The sequence below is a fragment of the Sarcophilus harrisii genome, chromosome 2 (genome assembly GCF_902635505.1).
Source record: "Sarcophilus harrisii chromosome 2, mSarHar1.11, whole genome shotgun sequence".
In the NCBI taxonomy this organism is placed as follows: domain Eukaryota; kingdom Metazoa; phylum Chordata; class Mammalia; order Dasyuromorphia; family Dasyuridae; genus Sarcophilus; species Sarcophilus harrisii.
The window spans coordinates 244,815,292-244,840,564 of NC_045427.1; the positions used below are offsets into that span (position 1 = coordinate 244,815,292).

The 25,273-nt window shown below is 40.3% G+C and overlaps 2 protein-coding genes and 1 long non-coding RNA gene across 3 annotated transcripts; 1 reads left to right on the forward strand and 2 right to left on the reverse strand.

The window, feature by feature from the left end:
- Nucleotides 1-4,285: 4,285 nt before the first annotated feature.
- LOC116421529 lies at nt 4,286-13,119 on the reverse strand. The gene is made up of 4 exons (XR_004231923.1): nt 12,951-13,119; nt 8,848-8,959; nt 4,686-4,945; nt 4,286-4,598 (listed from the first exon to the last, which is right to left on the reverse strand). It is a non-coding gene; the product is annotated as an uncharacterized LOC116421529 (long non-coding RNA).
- A 36-nt stretch (nt 13,120-13,155) lies between these two features.
- Nucleotides 13,156-16,715, forward strand: FNDC11 (fibronectin type III domain containing 11). Its single transcript, XM_003757564.3, is given in 3 exon segments — nt 13,156-13,212; nt 13,214-13,295; nt 15,641-16,715. Coding segments are annotated over 3 exon segments (1,116 nt in total). The 5' UTR covers nt 13,156-13,170; the 3' UTR covers nt 16,633-16,715.
- A 1,204-nt stretch (nt 16,716-17,919) lies between these two features.
- LOC100915643 (inositol monophosphatase 3) lies at nt 17,920-20,423 on the reverse strand. The gene is made up of 5 exons (XM_031951786.1): nt 19,970-20,423; nt 19,376-19,538; nt 19,024-19,119; nt 18,685-18,846; nt 17,920-18,371 (listed from the first exon to the last, which is right to left on the reverse strand). The coding sequence occupies exons 1-5, from the start codon at nt 20,300-20,302 to the stop codon at nt 18,094-18,096; spliced, it is 1,032 nt and encodes a 343-aa protein (XP_031807646.1). The 5' UTR covers nt 20,303-20,423; the 3' UTR covers nt 17,920-18,093.
- Nucleotides 20,424-25,273: the final 4,850 nt, after the last annotated feature.

The window sequence follows — 25,273 nt, forward strand, 5'->3', positions numbered from 1 at the left end:
ATAATCTGCTTTGGTCAAACCATTTTAGGAAATATTTTCTTCAGTTTGGGGTGGGGGAAAGAGGAGGAAAAGGGAGCACATAAGGTTACTGACTAGCTAGAAACATGCACAGATGAGACTAACAAAGACTGTAATAAATTAATTTTTTTAAAAAAGATGAGATCATGCCATCTGAAAATTGAAGGAAGTGAGGAGGCTTGATCTAAAAATGAAAGAGCAAAGGTTTGGGGAGGACCTGAATAGCTGCAATATTTCAAGGACTATCATGTGTAAAAGAGATCAATTTGCTTTGCCTGATCCCAGATGGCAGAACTATGGTCCTAGTTCTAATTAAGGAAAATTATAGGTAGACCAATTTGGGCACAATATAAGAAAAGAAAATTCTTAACCAGAGCCGTCCAAAATGAGAGCAGGCTCTTTTAACAAGTTTCCCATCACTGAAGTTCATCAAGTGGAGAATGTATGGTCAGTAATCAGAAATATAAAAATGCTTCCTTTTTCAAGTATGGATTGGTCAGTACTAGCTCTACCTTTTGCCAATTCTGTAATCTTGAGCAAATTACTTAACCCCGCTTAATAAGTGCCAGTTTCCTCCTCTGTGGAATGAGTTTGGGTAAGATAATCTCTAAATCCTGCAGTTACTAATAACCATGGAAAATGAATCATTCTGACTCATCTACAAGGATTGGTATTATAGGGAAATAGTTTAGAGCTAGAAGAGAATTAAGAGACCATAAGAATTAAGAGACCATCTAGTAGTCCAAGGCCCTCATTTTTCAGATGAGGAAATTGAGACCCCTCCAGAGGAGAAATGACTGGCCCAAGATCAAATGGCATTGGGGAATCCCTCCACTCAGAGGTCTTAAGATTTTCCAAAAGAGTGATTCCTCCCACCTCTGTTCCTTTGATTAGAAGTCCAATAGCCAAAGCAATGGGAAAGACACAGCTTCATGGCTGACACTACTAGTGGCAAAAAGAGCCTATTAGGTGAGGCTATTCAGCCACTTTCCTTATTTGTGGCGTTAAGTAATAGGAGTGAATGGATTAACCTTAGAGGGTCAGCACTGCCAAAGATCACATCTGTTCCAGTGAGAATGTTTTCTTTGTAGTTAATCTAATTAGAGTAACCCACTGTGGCAAGTTCCATTATATTAAGTGGAAGCCTCCTCCAAGATCTAATCAGTAAGAGTTCTCCTGTCCTTGTAAACTTAAGGATAACAATTTATGTAACCTTATAAGTCTGTTTCTTTGATCTCAAAGGTTACCTTTTCTAGAAGATGTTTTCCCCCAAACTCTTGTTTGTTGTTTTTCAGTCTTTTCACTCTACTCATGTCACCTAGATGCCCCCAACTGTCAGTACACAGGCTTTGTCCATTTCCTCCATATATGGTAGGAAATCCTCTGATTCCAAATCCAAAATCTGAATTCACAGAGCACATTATATGGGCAGAAAACAGACTGATCTTTATGGAGCACTAGAAGTTAATTGAAATAATATAAATGTCAAGTTCAGCACATTCCACTCCTCAGCCCTCCCCTTCACAGGATCCTGGGTCCTTGACATTCCAGACACCAGAAGCCAAGATAAGCAAAGAAGCAAAATATCCACCTGTGGCATGGGGAACAGACTCTGCTAATATAAGAGACTGCCTTCCTCACCCCAACCAAGAAGAATTAGCACATGCGATTCTTCTGGTTGTGTATATGTGTGTGCATTATTATTAGAGGGTGAAAGTAGTAATGGTTTGGAATTTGGAGAGGAATAGGGTGGGGATTAGAGAGGTATTCAGAACAACAACAGAAAATCACAGAGAATAATTTAGTTTTTTGATATTAAAAACCTCAATGACTATTTCCTGCTGCAACCAGTCAACTCCCTCACTTCAGCCAGTAGGCCAGGTTTTGGTGGAAATTTATTGTTTAGTCATTTCCAACCCTATTTGGGGTTTTCTTGGCAAAGATACTGGAGTGATTTGCTATTTTCTTCAGCCCATTTTACAGATGAGGAAGGTAAGCAAACCATAATTAAGTGATAGCTAGTAAGTATCCAAGACCAAATTTAATTTCACCAAGAAGCATTTTCCTAACTCCAAGCCCAGCCTGGAGATCCATAGCACCATTTAGCTTCACTTGGCAGCTCAGACCATAACTATTTTTGCTAATCCCTAGATTTAAGGGCAGTTACCTCAAATTCAGTTTACCCACTCAATCCCCACTGACTTCAGACAGGCTCACAGTTGAGTGTCACAGATCAGAGAACTTCTTATAGGTAGGGACCAAAGAAGGCTCATGTGAGCTATATCTTTGGCCTCTTACTCTACTCTACTGTAACTAAGACCATACTTGCTACATATTCAGTAATGTCAAAACTCCATAATCTAAATTCAATCTCTTGGACCACCCTAATCCAATTCCCCCATCCAAAAATAACTGATCTCTATCAAAGAAAGGAGTCTCAAAGCTTCCTAGAGTTTAGGGATCCTGTACAGAGTTCCCAGCATTTCAGATAATGAACTCAGAGAAGAAAATTAAAATTACCCAAGATTTTATGCCCTTAGTAATACTGGGACAATATACTCTATACTATTATAGCAAAAGTCCCACTCTATCATAATAATTCCCCCAGCAAGTAGGAAGAGATTTTGTAGGAACTGATGCTGAGCCCTTCTGAGATGAGGTGAGAAATAAAATTTATCAAAAGCCTTGCATGAAGACATGAAGCAGGGAATCACACTTGAGAGAGAGATGATAGCTATTATGCTAAGTGGACTCAGCTGACCCTCTTTTCAGGTCTTTATGTATGACTTTTGACAAATTTTATTTGTCACCTACACACACAAACTATACATAAACAAACTATTATAAAGGCATACTTTTGATCCAGCAATACCATTACTAAGTCTGTATCCCAAAAGATAACAAAGAAAAAGGGAAAGGACCTATGTGTATAATGATATTAATCACAATTCTTTTTGTGGTGGCAAAGAATTGAAAATTGAGGTGATATCAATTGAAAATGATTGGTTGATTGGTCATCTACATGACTGTGATGAGTTATTGTGCTATAATTGTGTTATAAAAAATGAAGAGGGATAAGTTAAGAAGAATCTGAGAAGACTTTTACGAACTGATACAAAATGAAATTATTAGAAGTAGGCATCATACATAATAACAGAAATATTATAATAATGATCAACTGTGAAAGACTACTCTAATCAATACAACCATCCATAACAATTCCAAAGGATTGATGCTGAAAAATGTATCTATCTCCAGAGTAAAAAATGATGAACTCTGAAAATAGTTTGAAGCATTTTTAAAAAATGGTTGCAACATGGCTAATGTGAAATTATATTTTGCCTACCTTAGGATGTATAATGGATATCATATTGCTTGCCTTCTCAATGAGTTGGGGAAGGAGAAAATTTAGAACTCAAAATTTAAAAATAAATGTTTTCAAAGAGAAATTCCTTAGTATTATTTTGTGTAAACTTTGTATTTGTACTTAGTTATCTGTACTGTATTCTTCCCTGATAGAAAGTAAACTTCTGGAGGGGAAAAAAATTATTTTACTTTTGTCTCTCTGGAAAGATTGTGCAGCAGGTGCTCTGTAGGGTTTGGCATAAATTTCAGGGCAAAGTCATAAGAAAATGAAAGGGTTTCAATTCAATAACTATGCACAGAACCAATTAATGCAAGGCACCATGCTAGGCAATGAGAATACAAAAATAAATTCCAAAAGTTCCTTGAAGGGATATAAACAGAAAATATGAGGAGGGCCTGCATTCTAGCACAAAAGCATGAAGACTGAAGATGATGTATTATATATGAGGAGGCCAGTTTAACTGTAATGGATAGTACATGAAAGTGAGTGTATTAAATAAGACTACAGAGGTTGGGAAAAGGCAGATTGTGTATATATGTAGCCAGAGATATGTTTTAGGAATATCATTTTGTCAGCCATATGGAGTATACATTACAGAGAGGATAGACTGAAAGCAGAGAGACTAATTGCCAGGTTAATTGCAATAGTCCTGAAAAAAAGGTATTAAAAGCAAGCTAATGAGATTATCAGAGAGAAATCAAAAAGTAAAATTCACTAAAGATCAAAGGAAATATGTCTAGAAGACAGACAGAGAAAAGGCCAGCAGAAGATGGTGAGCATTATGTGGGGATGAGGCAAAGTGGAAAGAAAGGAGGAAACAAGAAAAAAAAAAAATAGTAATAAAAGTAAACAGCTATTGATAAGAACAAAGTCTCTGTATACATCAAAATATTTATAATTTTACTTTTTAAAGTAGCAAAAAAATGGAAATTACCCTTTGATTAGGAAATAGCTAAATATATTGGAGTTCATGAAAATCATGAAACTCTGTTAACTGGCTCCACTACAAATTTCTGTTACATAATCTCAACTGGGCCCTCACTGTGACAAGGCAATCCTTTTACACTTCTTTAAAGTATTCCTCCCTGCCATGTATACATAGAAGCTTTTCCAAAAATTTTCAGCCCTTCTCAAACCTCCCATGGCTCCTTTCTTCAAATTAGATATGGCTCTCCCCATCTCTTCCAGCTAAGAAACATTGCTTCATGCTTTACTGGAAAAAAAAGTGAGATAATTTATCAGAACTCAAATTACATTACTCAGATGCTTACCTTGTCTCTTTATTTACTCTCTCACTCACATAAAGAGGTGGCTCTTCCCCTTAGGAGAAACTAATCTTCAATGTCTTCATCTACTGTCTGCTTCCCGGGATGTCGACAAACACATCCATATCTCTTGCATCCTTAAGAGACTTTCATTTGGTCTATCTATTCCCACTGGTTATTGTCCTGTGTATCTCCTTCATTTTGTGGCTAAACTCTTGTTTTCCTCTCATTCTCTTTCTGTTTCTTCATTCTGACTGCAGGCCTCATCATTCAGCTGAAATTGAAATCTCCAAAGCTGCCAAATTTAAAAAACTTTTCTCATTTATTATCCTTCTCTTTGTAACCTTTGATATTGTCAGTCAGTATCTTTTCCTTTTTACTCTCTTCTAAGCTTTCTTGACATTACCCTCTTATTTCTCTTCCTACACATTTAAATCACTTCTTCTCAGCCCTCTTTGCTGGGTCTTCAGCCATGTCATAAATATTAACCAGGGGTATCCCCTAAAATCTGTTTTCACCTTCTTCTCTTCTTCCTTTGTATTATTCTATTTGGAAATCTGTATCATCAGATATCTCTATGCAGATAATTCTCAGCTCTTTTTGTGCAGCCCACTCTACTAATCTTCAAACTCATATCTTCCACTGTATCTTAAATATCTCAAATTGGATATCCCACAAATCTCTTAAATTGAACATGTCCAAAACAGAACTCATTATATTCCCTCTCTCAAACCCCTGTTGAAGGTACCATCATCCTCCCACTTTCCCAAACTGAAAACATTGATATCCTCAATTCTTCAATTTCTCCATCCCAACTTGTTCGTTTGTCAAGATTTATGGATTCTATCTTCTCAATACCTTTCATACATTCCCCTTTCTTTCCTGTTACACTGACAACACTGGTACAAACCCTGATCTCCTTGTGAATGGATTATTGCAATTGCCTTCTGATTGATCTTGCTGCATCAAGTCTTTCCTCACTTCAGTCCTTCCTCCTTCAAAGCAGTCAAAGTGGTGGTCTTAAAAGTACCACAAAGTGGTCTTCTTACAAGGGTCTAACCGTGTAACCATTATACTTAAATTTCAGAGAATATAGATCAAATCCAGGATCGATATTGCCTCTTAAAGCCCTTCAAAACTTGATTCTTTTCTTCTTAGACCCTACTCCACTTTCTCCCCCCCCGCCCCCCCCCCACACACACTCTCTCTCTCTCTACAGTACCGTGGCTTGCTATTACTTTAACTGAACATTCTATATCCCCTCACTATGTGCATTTTTACTGGCTGCCATGTGTGAGATTCTTTTCTTCCTCATCTTCATCTCCTGGCTTCCCTGGCTTCAAACCTCAGCTACCTTCTACAAAGAGTCTTTCTTAGTCCTCCTCAACTTTAGTGCCTTCTCAGATTAATTCCAATTTATCCTTTATGTATCTTTTTTGTGCATGGAAGTTTGTATATTGATTCCACATAAACTATGAAGTTCTTGAGAACAAGGAATAGTATTTGGGTTTTGTTTTGTTTTAGGTTTGGGTTTTTTTTTTTTTTTTGGCCTATCTATATTCAGCACTTGGTACAATGCCTGGCACATAATAGGTATTTAATAAATTTGTCTGTTGATTTGACTTGACATGAATTTAATGAACTCTGTCCTATAAGAAGCAGTGAAGAGAAGCACAGAAAGACTTGTCCAAATTTTTGCAGAGGAAATAAGCAGAACAAAAAAAAAATAATATACATGATGACAGAAAGAAAATAAATAATTGGAAAGAACCATCACAAAAAAGGGAAAGTGAATGTTGAAGAATTACAAAAAAAAATCAGTAGTATCTACCTACTCCCCCAAACCTTTGCAGAAGTAGGAAATTCATGGATGTGGAAATTTGCATACATTTTCTAACATTTTTAAAGTGTTTATTGGTTTTGTTGGTGTTTTCAATTCTTCTTTTCCTTTGTTTTTCAAAAAAACTCTCTCAGAATAGGGAGAGAGAAAGAAAGGATATCAGAAGAAATATAGGTTATATAAAACCAAAAGTAATGTTTTTAAAGGAAAGTAAATGGAACAGCTAGGTGGTACAGTGGATAGAACACCACCCTGAAGTCAGGACGACCTGAGTTCAACTCTTGTTTCAAACACTTAACACTTCCTAGCTATGTGATCCTGGGCAAGTCACTTAATCCCAATTGCCTCAGCCAAAAAGAGAAAGAAAGAAAGTAAATGGAACTCCCTCCTCTACAAGGAAAAAATATTTCCAGAGCCAAAATACAAGAGGATAAATTTGGATACTCTAGAAAGATGAGCTAAGTATTTTTCCCTTTCATACAACTATTTTCTGTTTAGAAACCAAAAGGGCTTGGATTCCATGGAAAGGCATTACTCTAGAGACTTCTGTAATTGAAGCCCAAATGCTTCTCTAATCTCTCAATTTTTTGTCAGAATTTGAACCATCTCTGAAAATTGCTTAATCTCTCTTGTCCAGTGAACATGGGCAGCTGATCATATCAGCTATTTCTACAGTGCTTCATTTTTAAAACTAACAATTTAACAAGAACTAAACTAACGGTAGAACCAAAATGGTGGAATGAAAGGATGTGTCGGACTGAATCCTGATGAAAAAATCCAGAAAAAGTCACAATAAGCCAGCCACTTATTCATCTAGCATAAGCAGACAGATAGGAAATCTGTGGAAAAGGGGAACAGGTCAGGTGAAGAGCATATAGCACTTGGTGAGAAACTGTGCATAGGAACAAGAAGCTGTCCCAGATCCAAACTGGAACACTATCATGATGGGACATTTATGAACTGGCAGCTTTTATCATCCACTCTCCAATCTTGGATCACAGATGCAAAATGAAGAGAGAAGAGGACCTTAGCTTTAGCTTTATGGCGATATTTCCAGTTAAGGAGACTATGGGCAAAGGAGCAAATTCAGATGCTAGCAACAGCAGTGGTATGCTTCAGACCTGAGTTGCCAAGCAGGATCTCATGTAAGCATCTTGCCCCCCTACAGAGAAATAAGAAGAGTAGAATAATGAGAGATAAATACCAGACAAAAAGAGAAACCTATACTCTAAGCCAAAAGAGCTTCTTAGCTGAGAGGGGCATAATCCAGCAGCAGTCTACTCTTTCTTGGACCCAAAATCAGGTCAGAAACTTGCAAGGCTCAAACCAGGGAAGCAGCAATCAGCATTTTCTCTGAATCAGACCATTTTAGGAACAAATGCTTGCAGGTCCTCAGTCTGTTCCTAAGATTCTGGAATAATATAGCACATAATTTATCCATCAGACCTCCCCTAAAAAACCAGCAACAGGAATAATCCAGACCTTCCCTCCAGAAATGTCTAACATCAAATCCAAAGTCAGGAAGTAGTCTGGAAGAATGAGCAAATAATAATAATAATAATTCCACCATAATTAATTCTTATGATAATAAGGGCAATCAAGACACAAAAAGGAGGAGAGGATAACTCCCGAATTTCTATAAACAATGGCTCATATTAAAACACAGCCAGGACACAAACTCAGCTAGAATTCCTGGAAGAGTTGAAGTAAGAGTTTAAAAAACATTCTTAAACTCTTTTTTTAAACTCTTGTTTCATCTTTTCTAAGAAAACAGATCGAGGAGAAAAAATTTAACAATCATTGGACTATCAATATCCACGACCAAAAAAAAAAAGAACCTAAGTCATCACATTTCAAGAAATGCTAAAAGAAACCTGTCCTTATCTCTTAGAACCAAAAGGCAAAGTAAAAGTAGAAATAATCCACTGGATACCTGAAAGAAACTCCAAAAAGAAAATTTCCAGGAACAAAATCCAGAGCTTTTAGGTCAGAGAAAAAATATCACAAGCAGTCAAAAAGAAAGGAAAAAGTCAACTTCCAAGAAGCCATAGTCAAGATCATACCCAATTTAGGAATCAAAAGGAATGGAGAACATGGAAAATATGGTATTCCAGAAGACAAAGAAAATAGGCTTACAATAATTTATCAAGAATAACTTACCCAAAAAACTTAAGTATAATGCTACAGGGGGCGAGGTGGGGGGGGGGGAATAGATCTTTAATGAAATAAAGATCTTCAAAGCATTCTTGATGGAAAAAAAACTGTCAAGAAATTTTGACGTTCAAACACAAGAATGAAGAGAAACAAAAAGATAAACATGGATGAACAATGATAAAGGATTAACAAGAACTGCTTACATTGAATTATGGAGAGATGATACATTTCTTCTCTGATCCCTCACATCATCAGGGTTCATAAAAGGAGTCCAATTAGACAAGGCCTGGGAGTGATTTGTTATGTCTTCATGATCTTAAGAAAAGAATAAAAAGTGAAAGAAAGAAGAATATACTGGAGGAGGAAAGGAAGATTAAGGACAATTAATTATCTTACATACTTGGTACAGAAACTCACTCTTACATACTTGGTACAGAAACTCACTCTTACATACTTGGTACAGAAACTCACTCAACAGAGAAATCAGAGGGAAAGAGGGGAAGCAAAGAGGGAGATTTAAAAGATAAGATAGATTGAAATAAAATTTAATCCTAAACAAAACAAAATCTAAAGGATATACAAAAATATGTGTAGCTCTTTTTTGAGATAGCACAGAATGAAAATCTGAGGAATTGTCTATAAATTAAGGAATGGTTAAACAAGTTTTAAAATATAGGTGTAATTGAATACTATTGTGCTGACTCTTATCAGTGTGATATTGTTATTCATCCTTCATTCTCCAAAGGGATCAATGACTTTAAGTGATGTAATGATCAGCATTCCAGAGGGCCAGTGGTGAAACACCTACCTCCCAATAAATGTCTGAAGGACTCAGAGGCAGAATGAGACATTTTTTAGATTTTAAGACATAGCCAATGTGGAAATTTGGTTCTATTGATTATACATGTTTGTAATTGGTTTTTTTCCCTTGTCTTTTTAATGGCAGTGGGGACAGGAAAGAGATTGGACCAGAAAGAGAAAGTGAGATTTTGATTGATTAAAACAAAATATGCGTTACACATATACATATGTATACACATATATCTATGAAATCATGAGAACTCTGATCAACACAATGGCCAATCATGATTTCAAATAGCTCATAATGAAACATGCTGTTTACCTTCTTCAGAGAGATGAACTCAGACTTTAAAAGAAAAGAAAGATATAAAAAAAAAGAATTTTCTTCATTCTACATGTTTGCAACAGGTTTTGGGGGCTTTTTTTTTGGCTTTTTCAATGGTGGGGGTATAGGGAGAGAAGTTAAGTATGAGAGAGAGAAGGTTGGTCTTTGAAAATAAAATTTATGGTTTTTTTTTTTAAAAAACTAAATTAGGCTGGAGTTTAACTGAGTTCATAGAATTATAGATTTAGAGGTGGAAGGGACCTTAGAAGCCATCTAGTCTAACCCCTTTATTTGCAGATCTAGAAAGTTAAGTGATTGATTTATTGAGCTCACAAGGGGAACAAGCATTAGACACAGGATGTAAATTGCAATTCATTGACTCCTGAGTCCATGTTCTTTCCACATTCCCAGAGTTTTCACACCCTGATATCTTTTGCTTACCTTTTGTTAATGGTAGCATAGAAATACTCAACCAATTAGTTGCCTTAATTAAATCTCTTAAGATAGAGACAGGAAACTTTTATGTATGTTCTGTGCAGACATACTCTGTAGTAACTTATCTAAGAATATTGAAAGAATATCTAAGCTTGAATATTGGCTGTGTGATCCTGGGGAAAGTACTTAGATCTCAGTGCTCTCTAAATAACTAAGACACTTAGTAACAAAGAAGCATCAACCTGTATTGATAGTGAAAATTTCCTTACCTGAAAGTTACCCATATCATTGAAATCAAGGATTTAGTTCCCATTTCTATTCCAATAAGTGAAGATGGTATATCTCCCCCACTAGAATGTAAGCTTTCTTAATAAAAGGGATTGTTTTTCTTTCCTGTCTTTGTATATCCATTGACCAGCACAGTGTTTGGTACATTGTAAGTACTTAATATTTATTGAATAGAACAGAACTGCGAATATTGTGAGCCTGCTGACTATAATCTGAGTTTGAAGCAATGGATGAAAATCCTGCAAAAATCCCATTCCTCTGGAGTTTTCCTTGACTAGAGTATGGGATGTGCTGATTCAACCAACAGGTTACTCTCTCAATGACCATGGCTACTTCCCAGAGCTGTTATTACCACTATGGCTAAATGTAAATTAAAAAATGGAGAGGGTGAAATTTTCCCTATCTTTGGTGAGGTTCCCATTCCCCTTAAGTGTCCTTCTGTCATTCCACTAGCCACCTTAGCTGCCCAAGGTTCTCAATTTGGAGCCCAGTTTCATTATTTACCCTTCATATTTAGAACCTATTCTCTCAAGATTCTGCTCTGTTTCTCAGCTAACCTGAAAAGTAGTCTCGATTATGCTGGGTTAACATGCTAACTGATTTGTCAGCTCTGATCACTAGAGGTGTTCACAAAGAGTAGGCCTTCCTTCTGTTCTAGATGATATAATAAAACAGATTGCCATTTGTCATTAGGTATGAACTGAAAGGGCAGTTAGGTGGCACAGTGGATAGAGAGTTTGGGCCTGGAATCAAGAAGACTTATGTTCCCGAGTTCAAATCTAGTCTCAGACATGTGACTAGGTTTAAGCCATGTGACCTTTGGCAAAACATTTAACCTTATTTGCCTCAGTTTCCTCATCTGTAAAATGATCTGGAGAAAGAAATTACAAATCCAGTATCTTTGCTCAAAAAAATCCCAAATGAGGTCACAAAGACTGAGAGCTGAAAAACAACTCAGCACAACATGAACTGGAGCCAGTGAAATATAACAGAAAGAGCAATGGATTTCAAATTAAGACCAGACGACCTGGATTTGAATCTCAGTTCAGCTGTTTGATTTTGGGCAAGTGTCTTCTCTTTCCTTTTCTATAAAATGAGGGAGTTAGACCAGATTCTAAGATCACTTTTGAGCCATCAATCACAGGATCAATGCTCTCCTCCTGGGTAAAGTTGGGTCACAAATCCTATTTCTGCCACATTTCCTCTGTTCAGTACAGAAAAAGGGGCAGGCTAGTTATCAGGCACCTATGGCCATCCAGTCCCCAGAAACAGATGCAAATGAAGAGGAAGCAAGGAGGGTATCAAACTCTACTACCACCTGGTGGTCCTTGGTGGCATCAACATTCACCAGCTCTCACTGAAAAGAGTTTTGTTCTGATTTATCCCTCAGCCAAATCCCACTCCATTCTTTGTATCCTGCCCCTCAAACTGCCCTTTCCCAGAAAAAATTTTTCAATCCCAATTCCTAAGCACTCTGGATCCTAAGGTGGGGTCTGCCCTCTGAAGTGTGGTGAAATAGCTACAGGAGAGTCCCTGATTGTGTCTGCACATATATTCATTGTTGTACACCCCGATGTTGCTATCTTTGCTTTTTCCCTGTCCAAACAGCAAAATTAATTCAGTTCATTTAAGAAATTATCTCCAGATTCCTGGGCTCATGTATCCAGAGACAGATGAATAGGGAAAGGGGTCAAGTTGGCAAGCATTTATTAAGTGCCTACTACATACCAGGCATTGTATCAGGATCAGGGTATTGTATCAGGCTTAGGAAATGTTAATCAAATTTGGATCTGAGCCTGTAATCTTGTCAAGTAACTACCAAGGATTTCCCCATTTCTTCCTCCCCTCTCCCCCCCCACCCGGCCTCGCTTTCACAAAAAAAATCTATCCTCTCAACCTGTCCTATCCTTGCCTCAGTTTCAGACCTAATCAAGGAGAGGCAGCTTGATAAGAGTCTCCATTCTGAAGAAAATTGTTTTTTAAAGAGGGGGGAAGGGAGCAACAAGGTGTATATATAGTGGGAAAAACACGAGTCGTAATCAGAGAGATATTTTAATTCTCAGCCCTGCATCTTTGCTTGTCTGACTTTATAAGAGCCAGAATCTCTTATTTTCTCACGTGTAAAATGAGGTTGAACTAGATTATATATTTATGTATATATATCACCCTAACTTTAAATCTTGTACTACTGGGAGGACGAAGTGACACCTTCCTTCTACTTCAGCCACCAATAAATGAGCGGAGATGGGGGTGGGAGTGGGGGGTTGTTGCCCTGCGGACCTGATGAAATCTCTGAGGCAGCCCAACAGTCCATACTCCAACGCTCCCTCCCAGATCCCACATTAAACCTAGTTTCAGCCCCTTAAGCCTGTCATTCATTAATTGAATAGTCGAAATCTGCGAAGGGCACCCATGGCAGGGAAAAGCACACCGTCAAAAACCCAGGATGAACCTCACTCTTTTCCGTTCCCAATCATGTCAGCTGCTATCTCTCTCCTCCTTCTTCCGTCCTAAGCTGGGGTTGGTCACCAAAGACTCAAAAGTCTCATCTGGCGTTCTAACCCTGTGGCTTTCGGGCCCCAATGGAAGGAGCGATATCAAGATCCAGGTCTCACCTCTCTGTCCCGGAGGTGGGTTGAAAAAGTGAAAAGGTCTCCCTGAAATTCTGGGCGTCACAATGCCCCAGGGTTACCATAGCAACCGCCTCTTTTCTCTGGCCGAGTCCTGGGAGCCTGGGGCGTCTGGCCACACTCCAGCCCTGTGGCTCCGCTCTGCTTCCGAGGCTGCGGCAAGTCCCTAGGGGTACGTGGAGGACCGGGTGTGGGGAGTGGAGCTTGGCTGCTAAAACCCTCGAATCTGGGGGTTGGGGGAGGAACGGGAGCAGCATGGGAAACACTTTGGTTTGGGAGGAATCTGGAGGGTGGAAAAGGGACCGGATGAAGTTGGACTATTAAGGTACCAGTTGTGAAGGGGTCTTCAAGACATCATGGGTCAACAGGATATGCTCCCAGCTCCTTAAGTAGTCCTGAGATTGGGTGACTTCTCAGCCAAGCTAAGAAGACCCCCCATATAACCAAGAATTGGGCTGCCAGCATTTATGGCACTAGGGAGGGGAGCAAAGATTGAGGCAGACTTTCAACAAACGGCTAGCCAAAAGCCAAATTTTATCTACTGGTTGCAGAATCTAAATACTGGTTAGGTTTCCCAAGGGCAGAAAAATCTACAAATTCCTTTTGCCTTGAAGACTCAAGAGTTCTGGTTTCTCACCAAACCCCCCAAAATATCCTCCCTGTCCCACTTCTTTCTGGATACCTAATTGGGATAGCCCTCAAGATAGCCCCAGTGTGTCCTGTTTCCCAGACAGTCAGGTTAACAGTGTCCTCCCAAGAATCCAAATCCCCTCCTGAAGGTCCCAGACTATATATATATATATATATATATATATACCTTTGTAACCCATTCTAAAAATCAGGGATGCTCTGTCCAATATGTTTAGTGGGTATTAATTCTGCTAAGTTCAACTTTTGCAACACCAGCTTAATCAGAGAAAAAAAAATAGGGAAGTAGAAAGTGTTGAAGAAAGGACCCATCCATGAACTTAAAGAACTTACTCTTCTAAGCCACTGGGCTGCAAATTCATGTGCTTTAAAAAAAAATTTTTTTTACTGTGTTTACCCAACCCTGTAGACACCTCCCCCATACTGCTTATATTGGAAGTAGGCACAAGTAGAATAATCCCCTAGGATGATTCTATAAGCAATTGATGGGCAACAATGGTAATGTTGGAACCTTTTCAGTGATGTATTTGAAACAGCATCAGATTTGGGATTGAACAGGGATTGAACAGTTAGATTCCTCTATCTGCCATTACTCCCTTTGTGACTTTTCACAAATCACTTAACCTCTCTAGCTGTCGTTTTCTTAATTTGTAGCAAGGAAATGATATCTAGCCAAAAGTTTATTTTTGAGGACCTAAAGATTCTATCAAATAGCTCATATTTCTTGAACTTTTTTCCTATCACAAAGCCCATTCCTAGACTATCTCTTTTTATTCTCACAACAAGCTCAATGAGGTAGGTAATACAAGTATAACTATCCCCATTTTATAGAAGAAGAAATGCAGGATCAGACAGCTTAGGTGACAAAGTGACAAAGTCACAAACAGGTGGCAAGTGAGGGGAGCAGAATCTGAACCTGTCTTTGAACTCCAAGTCTAGGGTCCTCTCCATTTAGTAAGCTGCCTCTCAAAGTATAATGCAAATGTTAAGGAGGGATAATTAAGAGAACACCAAAATAAGTCCTAACCCCTGTTGAGCTCAGTTATGTTCCTATTTCCCATTTTTCAGAAAATCAGCACGTCTGGGGCAGCTAGGTGGTGCAGTGGATAGAACACCACCTTGAAAGATTCAAACCTGGCCTCAGACACTTAACACTTCCTAGTTGTGTGACCCTGGGCAAGTCACTTAACCCCAATTGCCTCAGCACAAAAAAAAGAAAGAAAGAAAATCAGTATTTCTCCCTCCCTACCCTGAGCAGAGAAGAGACAGAGGTCTGGGTATAGATGGAATTAAGTCACTGCTGGCACTTTCCCACAAGACTCTCCTTCCAGAAAGAACTGGGAAGAGGGTTAGTCAGTTTGGACCACCGAACCAGCATCCAAGGGCTCAGGCCATGCTCACTCACTCATTCCTCTTCCCAGAAAAGGCCAGTTGGATAGGTTATCCCTGGCCCACACCCCATTGGCCTAGGGGTAAATTTCCAACATAGACCTAATCTAACCCTTTTGCCCTTTCTCTGGAGAAATAGCAATGGTAAGTGTCTGGTGGTCTATCAGGGGAAGAGTCCAACAAGGTTTGGGAAGGGTATCCCACAGTTACTGGGGAAATGTCCACTTCCTGGGACAGTGCAAAGAATGACTGGTTTGGAGTCAGAGAACCTAAATTCCAATCCCAGTTCTGTTCACTAACCTCAGGCCACTCATTTAAACTTCCCCGGTCTCGTTTTCCTCCTCTGTGTAATGAAGGGGAGAGACAAAATGACCTCTAAGATCCCTTCCAGCTCTAAATCTATGATCCTACCCTCAGGGGGAGTCTAATCTTGGTGGAGTAGAGTCACTCACCCATCTCCTTCTCAACTATGGTCCTCAGTTCCCTCCTTGCAGAGCCCTGAAAAGATGAGCTTTGGGGCAATGGACCTGGGCCTAAACAGGATGAAACTGGGCAGCCCACAGAGCCTCCAGTCTCTAGAGGAGGAGCAGCAGCCAGAGACTGAGGCCTGGAGGACATACACAGATCGGAGGAACATTCTCCGGGAGTTCCTGACCTCGGACCTGAGCCCCCACCTCCTGAAACGCCACCATGCCCGCATGGAGCTGCTAAAGAAGTGCTCCTACTACATCGAGATCCTCCCAAAGCACCTGGCCCTAGGTGACCAGAACCCCCTGATGCTGCCTAGCACCATGTTCCAGCTTATTGACCCCTGGAAATTCCAGCGCATGAAGAAAGTGGGTACAGCCCAGACCAAGATCCAGCTGCTGCTGCTCAGTGACCTACTGGAACAGCTGGACAGAGGGCGGGCCAAACTGGTGGCCCTCCTGGAATCGCATGACACGCTCCCCTTCCTGTCTTGCTGGGACACAGTGGAGCAGCGGCTGGCAGACTTGTCGGCAGTGATGGACAACTTCCTAGCCATGATGGTGCCAGGCCGTCTGCACATCAAGCACCGCCTGGTGTCAGACATTGGTGCCACCAAGATCCCCCACATACGGCTGATGCTGAGCACCAAGATGCCCGTGATGTTCGACCGCAAGGAATCAGTGGCCCACCACGACTGGGCAAGCCTGCGCTGGTTTGTGACGATCCAGCCAGCCGTGCCGGAGCAATTCGAGCTCCGCTTCAAGCTGCTGGAGCCCCGGAGTCAGCAGGAGCGGGTGCAATGCGGTGTCATCCCAGTGGCCACCTGTACGTTCGACATCCGAAACCTGCTGCCCAGCCGCACCTACAAGTTCACAGTCAAGAGGGCTGAGAGCTACACACTTGTGTATGAGCCGTGGAGGGACAGCCTCACCTTGAAAACCAAGCCAGCACCCCCAGAAGGGGCTCACACCCCAGAGAGCAGGGCCAGCCTGGCCTGCCCCTGACCACAGAGCCTGAGAGACAATTTTCTAATATTTATCCGTTAATAAAAAGGAGTTTAAAAAGGGCAAAATTAAAAAAAAAACAACTTATTTTTAAAGGTAACAGCAGCCACGCGAGTGTTTTTCTGACTCGGCCAAAGCGATCGCCCCAAGCGGCCTCCATTAGCCCTGAATTCCCACTGCTGCATCCCCAAGGTTCCTCCTTTGTCACAGCATCTCCTCATGTGGGCAGGAAATGTCAGCCACTTCAGATAAGGTCACGTCGATACAGCTAAAACATGTTTATAGGGAGAGAACCTACAGTTAACCTGTTTTAAGTGTCCATTTGAATTGTCTTCCTAACTCTTGAGCACTTTAGGTCCTCTGACATTTCCTCCCACTGAAGGTTCTGAGAGCTTGGAGATGCCCTAGCAATGTTGGGAAAGGAAGAGATGGCCAGCTGGAGACATGCACAGGTATGGGTAGGAAATGCCTGTGGGGTCCAGGCCCTGGAATATGACAGCCAACAGACTCCTTTCTCCAGGGCTACTCTAAAGCCTAGGTAGAATTCCTACCATGGCCCCCCCCCCCCCCCCCCCCACACACACACACAGTTTTGGTCTTCTGGATTTTGAATTATCAGAGGGAATCAGAGTTCTCAGATTTAGCCCCCTGGTATTCCTGCGGTCAGCTTCAGTCATCTTCCAGAACCACACCAGGCAGATCTTGGGATGTGATGGAAAGAGTCTTTAACAAGGAATTAAGAAACAAGATTCTAGTTTAGGATATTCACTACTTTTCCATGTGATCTTAGATAAATCATTTAACCCCTCTTAAAGTCTAATTTCCCTCATCTGTAAAACAAAGGTGATAGAACTAGCCTTTCTATAAGGTCCTTTCTAATTCTGAAATCCTAGCATGTTAAAATTCTTTTCTGCTATGGCCCTGATTCCTATCAATTGGGAAAAATGCTGCCTTACTATCATGGGAATTGAATTAGAAATGTAGCATTGTAGAGATGTTAAAGCTTAAAGATTAAAACTACTAGGTTGCCTCAGGAGTGTCCACTTTTGTCCAGGAAACCTGAAACTCCCTAAATTTTTGTAGTTTGTACAAACTCCTTGAAGCTTTTATACTTCTCCCCCCCCCCCCCAAATAATTCCCCCTAAATGCTCCTTCTCATGTGACTTTTGTAGATATATTCTCTTCTACAGGAAGAACTACAGAAGTTATTACACTCAGGGAATATCCCTGGTCCAGGAAAGTCAGGTCCAGAAGTCATGTCTAGAGCAAAATAAAAAGAGTTCAAAGGTTTATGGTTAAAAAAAAAAAAATTTATTATAAAATCTTAAAAAAGTTACCCTTCTCCTCAAGAGAAGCTGAACTTTTTTCCTAATTCTGCTCTTGTGTCCTCAGCCCCTGGCTGAGGGTCCTAAGGGACAGAGGAATGGGAAGGAGACAGCAGCATTACAGGATTCCTCATGATTATGCTTTTCTCACCACCTCCTCCAAACCACTGACTTTCTTCACCAGCTGCAGGTGGTCCAGACCCACACTGGCGATCAGCCCTTCCTTGTTCCCTGGGGAATCCAGGTAATCAATGTCTTTCCCATCCAGGGTGGTCATGTGACCTCCGAGGGCTGAGAGCACAGCATTCCCTGCACAAATGTCCCACTTCTTGATAAAGGTAATGTGGAGGTAGGCATCCGCTTGATCTGGCTGGTCAGCCTTGTTGAGGTTCAAGAGGGATAGCACCTTATACCCTTTGGAAAGCAGAAAGGCACTACCTTAGCTGGCCAAAAAGCCATCTTTCTACCCTCCCCAATAATCCCATAATTCCCATAAATCTGGAGCAGGCCATATCTTCCCCACAAAGAGTAATGGGGATGTGCCTCCAAGACAGTGGCCTAGCCTTTTGGACTTGTCTTGGGAGAACAGAGCAGAACCAACCCCATTTCTCTGCTTCCTGAATCCAAGCCTGCCCATCTCCAATGGTATTACCTCTGCCCTGGCTCCCAGCTTCCACCTGCCCTTAACCAAGGTCCATAGTGTACATTCTGCTATTTTCTCATTTACCTGCTCCCCCAGCAGGGATGATGTTCACATTGGTCCCAAAAGCTTTCTGGCTAAAGGTGCGGACAGTCCCAGCATGGGATCGGGAAACAATGAGTCGGGGACTCCTTTCATCATATGAGTCCCGGGCACTCACATTGGCCCCATGTCCAACCAGTGCCCAAGCTACAAAAAAGGAGGTTGTGAGAAGGTTAGGTATCTGGCTAAAGAAAATCAAAGGAGCCATAAGGGAAAAAGGGACATAAGGAACCACTTTAGGCCACTATTTAGACTACTCCTTCCAGACTAGGAACAAGCTCCCTTCTCCACTGCCACCACCCCCCTTGGCCCCATGTTCCCTACCTGTGAACCCTGAAAAGGGTTTGTGGATTACTCCAATGACTGGCTTCCCATCCACTGCCACACATACCATTGTGGTCACATAAGACAGGAGACCCTCTAGGAACACAAGGACACAGGTGAGCAGCAAGATTGGGAAATAGCCACAGGGTGGATGTGGCACAATTTCCATAAGAATCCCACATTGATACTTATTCTGGTCTTGTGTGGGGAGAGCAGGGAAGGGTCCTTTTTATCATCACAGTACTCTCTGTTGAATTTTAATTCCCAAGAGTTAAAAAGAAATGGGTTCCCAAATCCAACCCCTGATTCCCAGGTTCTCCTTTCCAACATTTCTGATCACTACTCCACAAACCCGTGTACTCCTGTGTAGCATCCAAAGGATCAATCCAGACTGTCACACTCTCCATAGCCACTGTCTGGCCACTTGGGACCATTTCCTGCATTTCCAGTGGTATATTTCCATCCCAAGGCTCTGAAAGGTCCAAGGCAGCTTCATCATGCTCCTCAGAAATTACCTGAGTGGTGAATGAGCTGTTACCCTGAGCTAAAAGCACACAACCCACCCACCCCCAATACACACACACAACGTTGGGAAGAGAAGAGGGCTAAGTAGTGGAGAAAGGTATAACTTGGGGTTCAGCCTAAAGACAGATTTCTGATTAAAGATTTCTGGGGAAAGAAGGAACTATTTACTTTGAATCATGCTGGAATCTCAGCAAACATTCTACACTCAGCGTTAGTCTAAGCTTCAGGGGCCTGAATTCCACTGAGCTTGCTCTTTTGGGATTTCAGTTTCCTCTGTGAGCCCCTAAGGCAATCCCAGAGATTTGGGGGGAGGACGTGGGACCCTGTACAACAGCCCACTCTGGGATGTCTTTAAGAAGTCTGAATCGAGCAGCGCTTCAGCCTCTTCCCCCACCGCCACCCAGCTACCCGTGGTCCTCACCCGAATGCCGGGGAAGGTACTGGCCCACAGGCTGGCCATGCAGCGGTGGGACTGCAGGTCCCCCGCGGTGAGCAGTTCCTCAGCGCCCTCCTGGGTTTGGCCCTTGCTTCTCTGCTGCAAATCCGAGCCGGCTTCATGGACAGCCCTCACCCTCCGGCCCCCGGCTTCGGCTGCAGCCACTGACAGTGCCAGGAGGTCCCGCAAGTCCAGCCGCTGGCCGCCTCCAGTCGCGCCGGGCAGCGATGGTAGCAGCAGGAAGCCACAGGCCGCCAGCAGCAGCAGCAGCAGCAACGCCAGGGCCGGGCGAGGGAGGCGGCGACCCAGAGCGGCCATGAGCTCCACCTCCCGCCGCGTAACTGCAGAGCAGTCCTGGCTGAGCCCCCAGCCTCTGCAGCTGCAGCCTCCGCAGCCTCGGGCCCAGATTCCAGCGCCTTCCGCCCCCACCCGCGGTCTTCCGCCCCCACCCGCGGTCTTCCGCAGAGCGCGATCCGCCCCTTCCACGTTGCTTCTGGCCTCTCTCCCTGACCGTGGGGGTGTGGCTCTCTCTGTTCACAGTCTCCCGGGCACTGGCTCTCTGTTGCGCTCGCCCTCGCGAGCTAGGTTTTACTGATGTTTTTGTTTTCCAGTAAGGGATTTCTTGTAACAAAATTAAAACAAATAAAATTAACACTGACATGCATTCGACGTTCCACCTCCGATCTCGCTATTAAAAAAAAAATAGTCTTTTAATGAACAAGTATATTTTCTCTTCATCTCACTCCTAATCCCCATTTAAAAAGAAAAGAAAAAGAAAAACAAATTCCTTGTAATCTCTATAGTTAAACAAAACAAATTCCCACGTTGAGTGTGTACAAAAATATTTCTATCTCATTCTGCTCATTAAATAGGTCTCTGTCAGGAGGTAGATTAGTTCATATGTTTCTTCATGCATCATCTGAAATAATGAATGGGTAATTGAATCGATCTTAGTTCTGACAGCTTTCAAAATAGTTTGTCTTTACAAAGTTATTATATAAATGATTTTCCTGGTTCTGCTCTTTACAGTAAGTCTTGAATAGCCTATTCATTCCCTATGGCCCCTAGTCACTTTCCCTGTATCTGTAGCCTTTTCTGTTCTTTTCTGTGTCTCCTGCCCTATCTGTTCTCTCTTTGCTAGTTAGGTGTCTCTCATTTCTTTCTTCCTGTTTTCCACTGTCTTTCTGTCTTAGTCCACTCTGACCCCCCCCTAAATACACCCCCTTTTTTTTCCTCTTTGTCCTTTCCAGTTTCTTCCTCTGGATGTATCCCTGGTTCTATGTCTTTGCAGTGCCTCTGTCTCTATGTATTTTACTTTCAGTTTCTTATTCTTGGGGAGCAGCTCAGGGATTCTTACAGCACTTCTGCCTTTCTTGGAGCCCAAGAGCTGATATAATAGATAGGATACTGTACCTGAAGACAAAGGCTTACTAAATTTTGTACTGAGAAGCAATTTCTACCTACTGTCTGTAATTTTGATTTCTAAGTTAAAGCAGAACAAGTCTACCCTCTCTTTCATATTAAAGTCTTTCAAGTCTTGTCTTCTTTAGATTAACTGTCCCCAGCACCTTATTCATATGTTGCTAGCCTCATATGTTGTCATCTTCAGTACTCTCATCATCTTTATTGCTCCCCTTTAGAACTATTCTAGTTTTTGGTGTCCTTTCAAAAATACAGTAGTCAAATGGGCTATAAAATTGTGCTTACCCTTAAACCCAACATTATTCCTCCCAAGTATACATCCCAAAGAGATAAAAGGAGAAAGGACCCATATGTACAAAAATATTTATAACAGTTCTTTTTGTTGGCAAAGAATTGGAAACTAGCAGTATGCCCAATTATTGGAGAATGACTAAACAAGTTTTGCAGAAAACTACTGTACTTTAAGAAATGAATAGGATGGTTTCAAAAAAACTGTGGAAAATATCTATGAACCAATACAAAATAAAGCAAGCAAAACCAGAAGAACAATGTACATGTATATTGTAACAATAATCAACTGTAAAAGACAGCAACATTCATCAATATAATGATGCACAATTCCAAAAGATGAAAAATGTTATTCACCTCTAAATAGAGAACTGATGGAATCTGAGTACATGTTGAAGCATATTTTTTCCTCTTTATTTTTCTTTCCTTTTTTGGCAACATAGCTAATGTTAAATATTGTTTTGCGTGGTATCACATGGTATAATAGGTATCATATTTCTTGCCTTGTCTAGTGATGGGAAAGGATAGAGGGAGGGAAAAAATATGGAACTAAAAGCAAAAAAAATGTTTAAAAAATAAAAATATAGTGATCAGAATAGAATACAATATTCCAGATCATGTCTTCTCAAAGGAGAGAATAGCAGTTTGGCTTGGTAGACCTAATAGAACAAACATGCCCATTTCATTTTTTACACACTTACACAAAGAAGACACATCAATTTTTACCTACAATACTTTGCTAATGTTAATGCAGTATAGGGAAAACATACTAGAATGTAGGGGGATTAAGCATGTTAATTTGGGATAAGCAACACCATTTTGTTTTAAGCTGGTACCTGCTATAGCAAAATTGTTATGTAAACTGTTTTTCTGTAATAATATAAGGATCTGAGTAGAATAGTTTTAAAATAAAGTGTGTTGTTCCCAAATAATTGTTCTGGATGTGCATATCCCTCCAAATCTGCTAAATAACTGTTAAATGTTTGCTAAAGATATTAGATTTAATTGATAGTTTCCTTTTATCATAAGCTTAGATAATAAATCACCAATAATTCATTTGTAATTTGTAAATACCCATAGTCAAAATCATAAAAACTGATAGAAGATATTAAATTACTTCTGAATTGAGACTAGAACAACTCCTGTATTCCCCACAATTAGAAAAGTGAGCATCCTATATTTGCTTGAAAGCCATATTGATTGGCAAAGACTTTTCAGATTTCTATTTCAGATAGAAACATAGAGCCTCTGGCTGAGTAGAGAGAAACTTTGTCATGAGGATGCTTACTGGAGCGTCTAGGAATAAGGGTTGTTACTTGTTCCTAGAGAGTTTGATTTCATATTATTGAATAGTCAATAAAGTTTGATTTCATACATTAATGTGTAAATCTTATTAGGATACCCTAAACTCTAATAAATAGTGGTAAATAGTTTTTATGGGTACATCATGCACTATTACATGGAGGGAAATAGAAGGTCAACAGTTCCCTTTAATATTCTTCAACCAGTCTTTATGATTTGCATGAACAGACTGAAAGATGCCAAGTGGTAGCAGGAGCTAAAAAGATAGACTTAAAATGCTTAAAGTGTCTAAGTGCCACCTAAATGCCTTAGCAGACTAGGTACAGCTGGCTAGAATCTGTATCACTTAAGCTATCCCTTGGATTTAAGCGTTAAAGTACTAATTCAATTCTTGCCTTAAGAAGTCACATCACAAGTGAAGAGCAGCAGATAGCATAAGTATGTCTTAGTAAAGAAACTCCATTGTAGTTGAAGATTATTAGGAACAAGCAGGAGCAACTCAGTGGTGATACCTAGAAGAGAGAAGTCCAATAGTATCACCAGAGGTCAACAGTAACTCTGTAATGCCTTGAGATGAAACGCATTAGGTATATTCCCTAGCCATACATTTTCTCTGAATATGTTTCCTGTTTGTTAGCATGTGGAGAAATTATATTAATGGAATGATCTTTCTTGTCATTTATATTTCTCTTCAGGGGCCCTCAAACTTTTTAAATAGGGGGCCAGTTCACTGTACCTCAGACTATTGGAGGGCCAGACTATAGTAAAAATAAAAACTTTGTTTTGTGGGCCTTTAAATAAAGAAACTTCATAGCCCTGGGTGAGGGGGATAACCGTCTTCAGCTGCCAAATCTGGCCCACGGGCCATAGTTTGAGGATCCCTGTAATTTCTTTTGAATTAATGTGTACACAATTGACTAGGAAAAGGAAACATATCAGAGGGAGATTGTGAACTCTAAAGTTGAGTAATGTTGACTCATGAGGATCCTAAAGCCTATAAAAATTTTCTAGGGGCCCACATGTAAGAATATATCAGGTGCTATGTAGTCTACGATTGCATTATGTTTTTTACCTGCCCTGTTACACAATTGACTTATGTTGAACTTGAAATACATTGAAATTTCAAGCAATTTTTCATTTATAGTTATTAAAATATTTTGTTTTTAAAGCACTATAATTTCCCAATATATCCCTTCACTTCCTTTCTCCATTAAATGACCCTTTGAAAACTATTTATTTTTCCTATTTTAAAAGAGTGACAGAATTTATTTTTTTCCAATATATGAATACATATTTATACAATTATCTTGCTGCTCAAGAAAAATCAGATCAAACAGGAAAAAATAAGAAAGAAAATAAAATGCAAGCAAACAACAAAAAGAGTGAAAATGCTATGTTGTTACACTCCTCTCTTTGGGTGTAGATGGCTCTCTTCACAAGATCACTGGAACTGGTCTGAATCATCTCATTGTTGAGAAGAGTCATGTCCATGAGAACTGATCATTGTATATTCTTGTTGTTGCCGTATACAATGATCTCCTAATTTCACTTAGCTTAGCATCTCCAGGCCTTTCTGAAATCATTCTGCTGATTGTTTCTTATAGAACAATAATATTCTATAACATTCATATACTATAACTTATACAGTCATTCTCTAACTGATGGGCATCCATTCAGTTTCCAGTTTCTTGCCCCTAAAAAAAGGGTTGCCACAAACATGTTTGCACATGTGGATCCTTTTCCCTCCTTTAAGATCTTTTTGGAATATAAGCCCAGTAGAAAAACTGCTGGGCCAAAGGGTATGCATAGTTTAATAGCTCTTTGAGCATAGGTTCAAATTGCTCTTCAGAATGGTTGGATCCTTTCACAATTCCACCAACAATGTATTAGTGTCCCAGTTTTCCCACATTCTCAATTGTTTTCCTGTCATCTTAGCCAATCTGAGAGGTGTGTAATGATATCTCAGAGTTGTCTTAATTTGCATTTCTCTGACCAATAGTGATTTAAAAGCACCTTTTCATATGACTAGAAATGGTTTCAATTTCATCTGAAAATTATTCATATCCTTTGATCATTATCAATTGGAGAATGGCTTGAATTCTTATAAATTTGAGCCAATTCTCTATATATTTTAGAAATGAGACCTTTATCAGAACTCTGAAATGTAAAAATGTTTTCCCAATTTAATGCTTCCTTTCTAATCTTGTCTGCATTAAAAAAACCTATTTTTTAATCTTTTTGTTGTTGTTGTTGTTGTTGAGGCAATTGGGGTTAAGT

Bases quoted from the DNA above. Each gene is read 5' to 3' on its own strand.
- LOC100915643 (XM_031951786.1), bottom strand. From the start codon at position 20,302: ATGGCCGCTCTGGGTCGCCGCCTCCCTCGCCCGGCCCTGGCGTTGCTG. The intron at 19,120-19,375 runs GTTTGTGGAGTA...TTGTGTTCCTAG, and splicing joins TGCTACACAGGAGTACACGG to AGGGTCTCCTGTCTTATGTG. The intron at 18,372-18,684 runs GTAAATGAGAAA...TGCTTTCCAAAG, and splicing joins CATCCCTGCTGGGGGAGCAG to GGTATAAGGTGCTATCCCTC.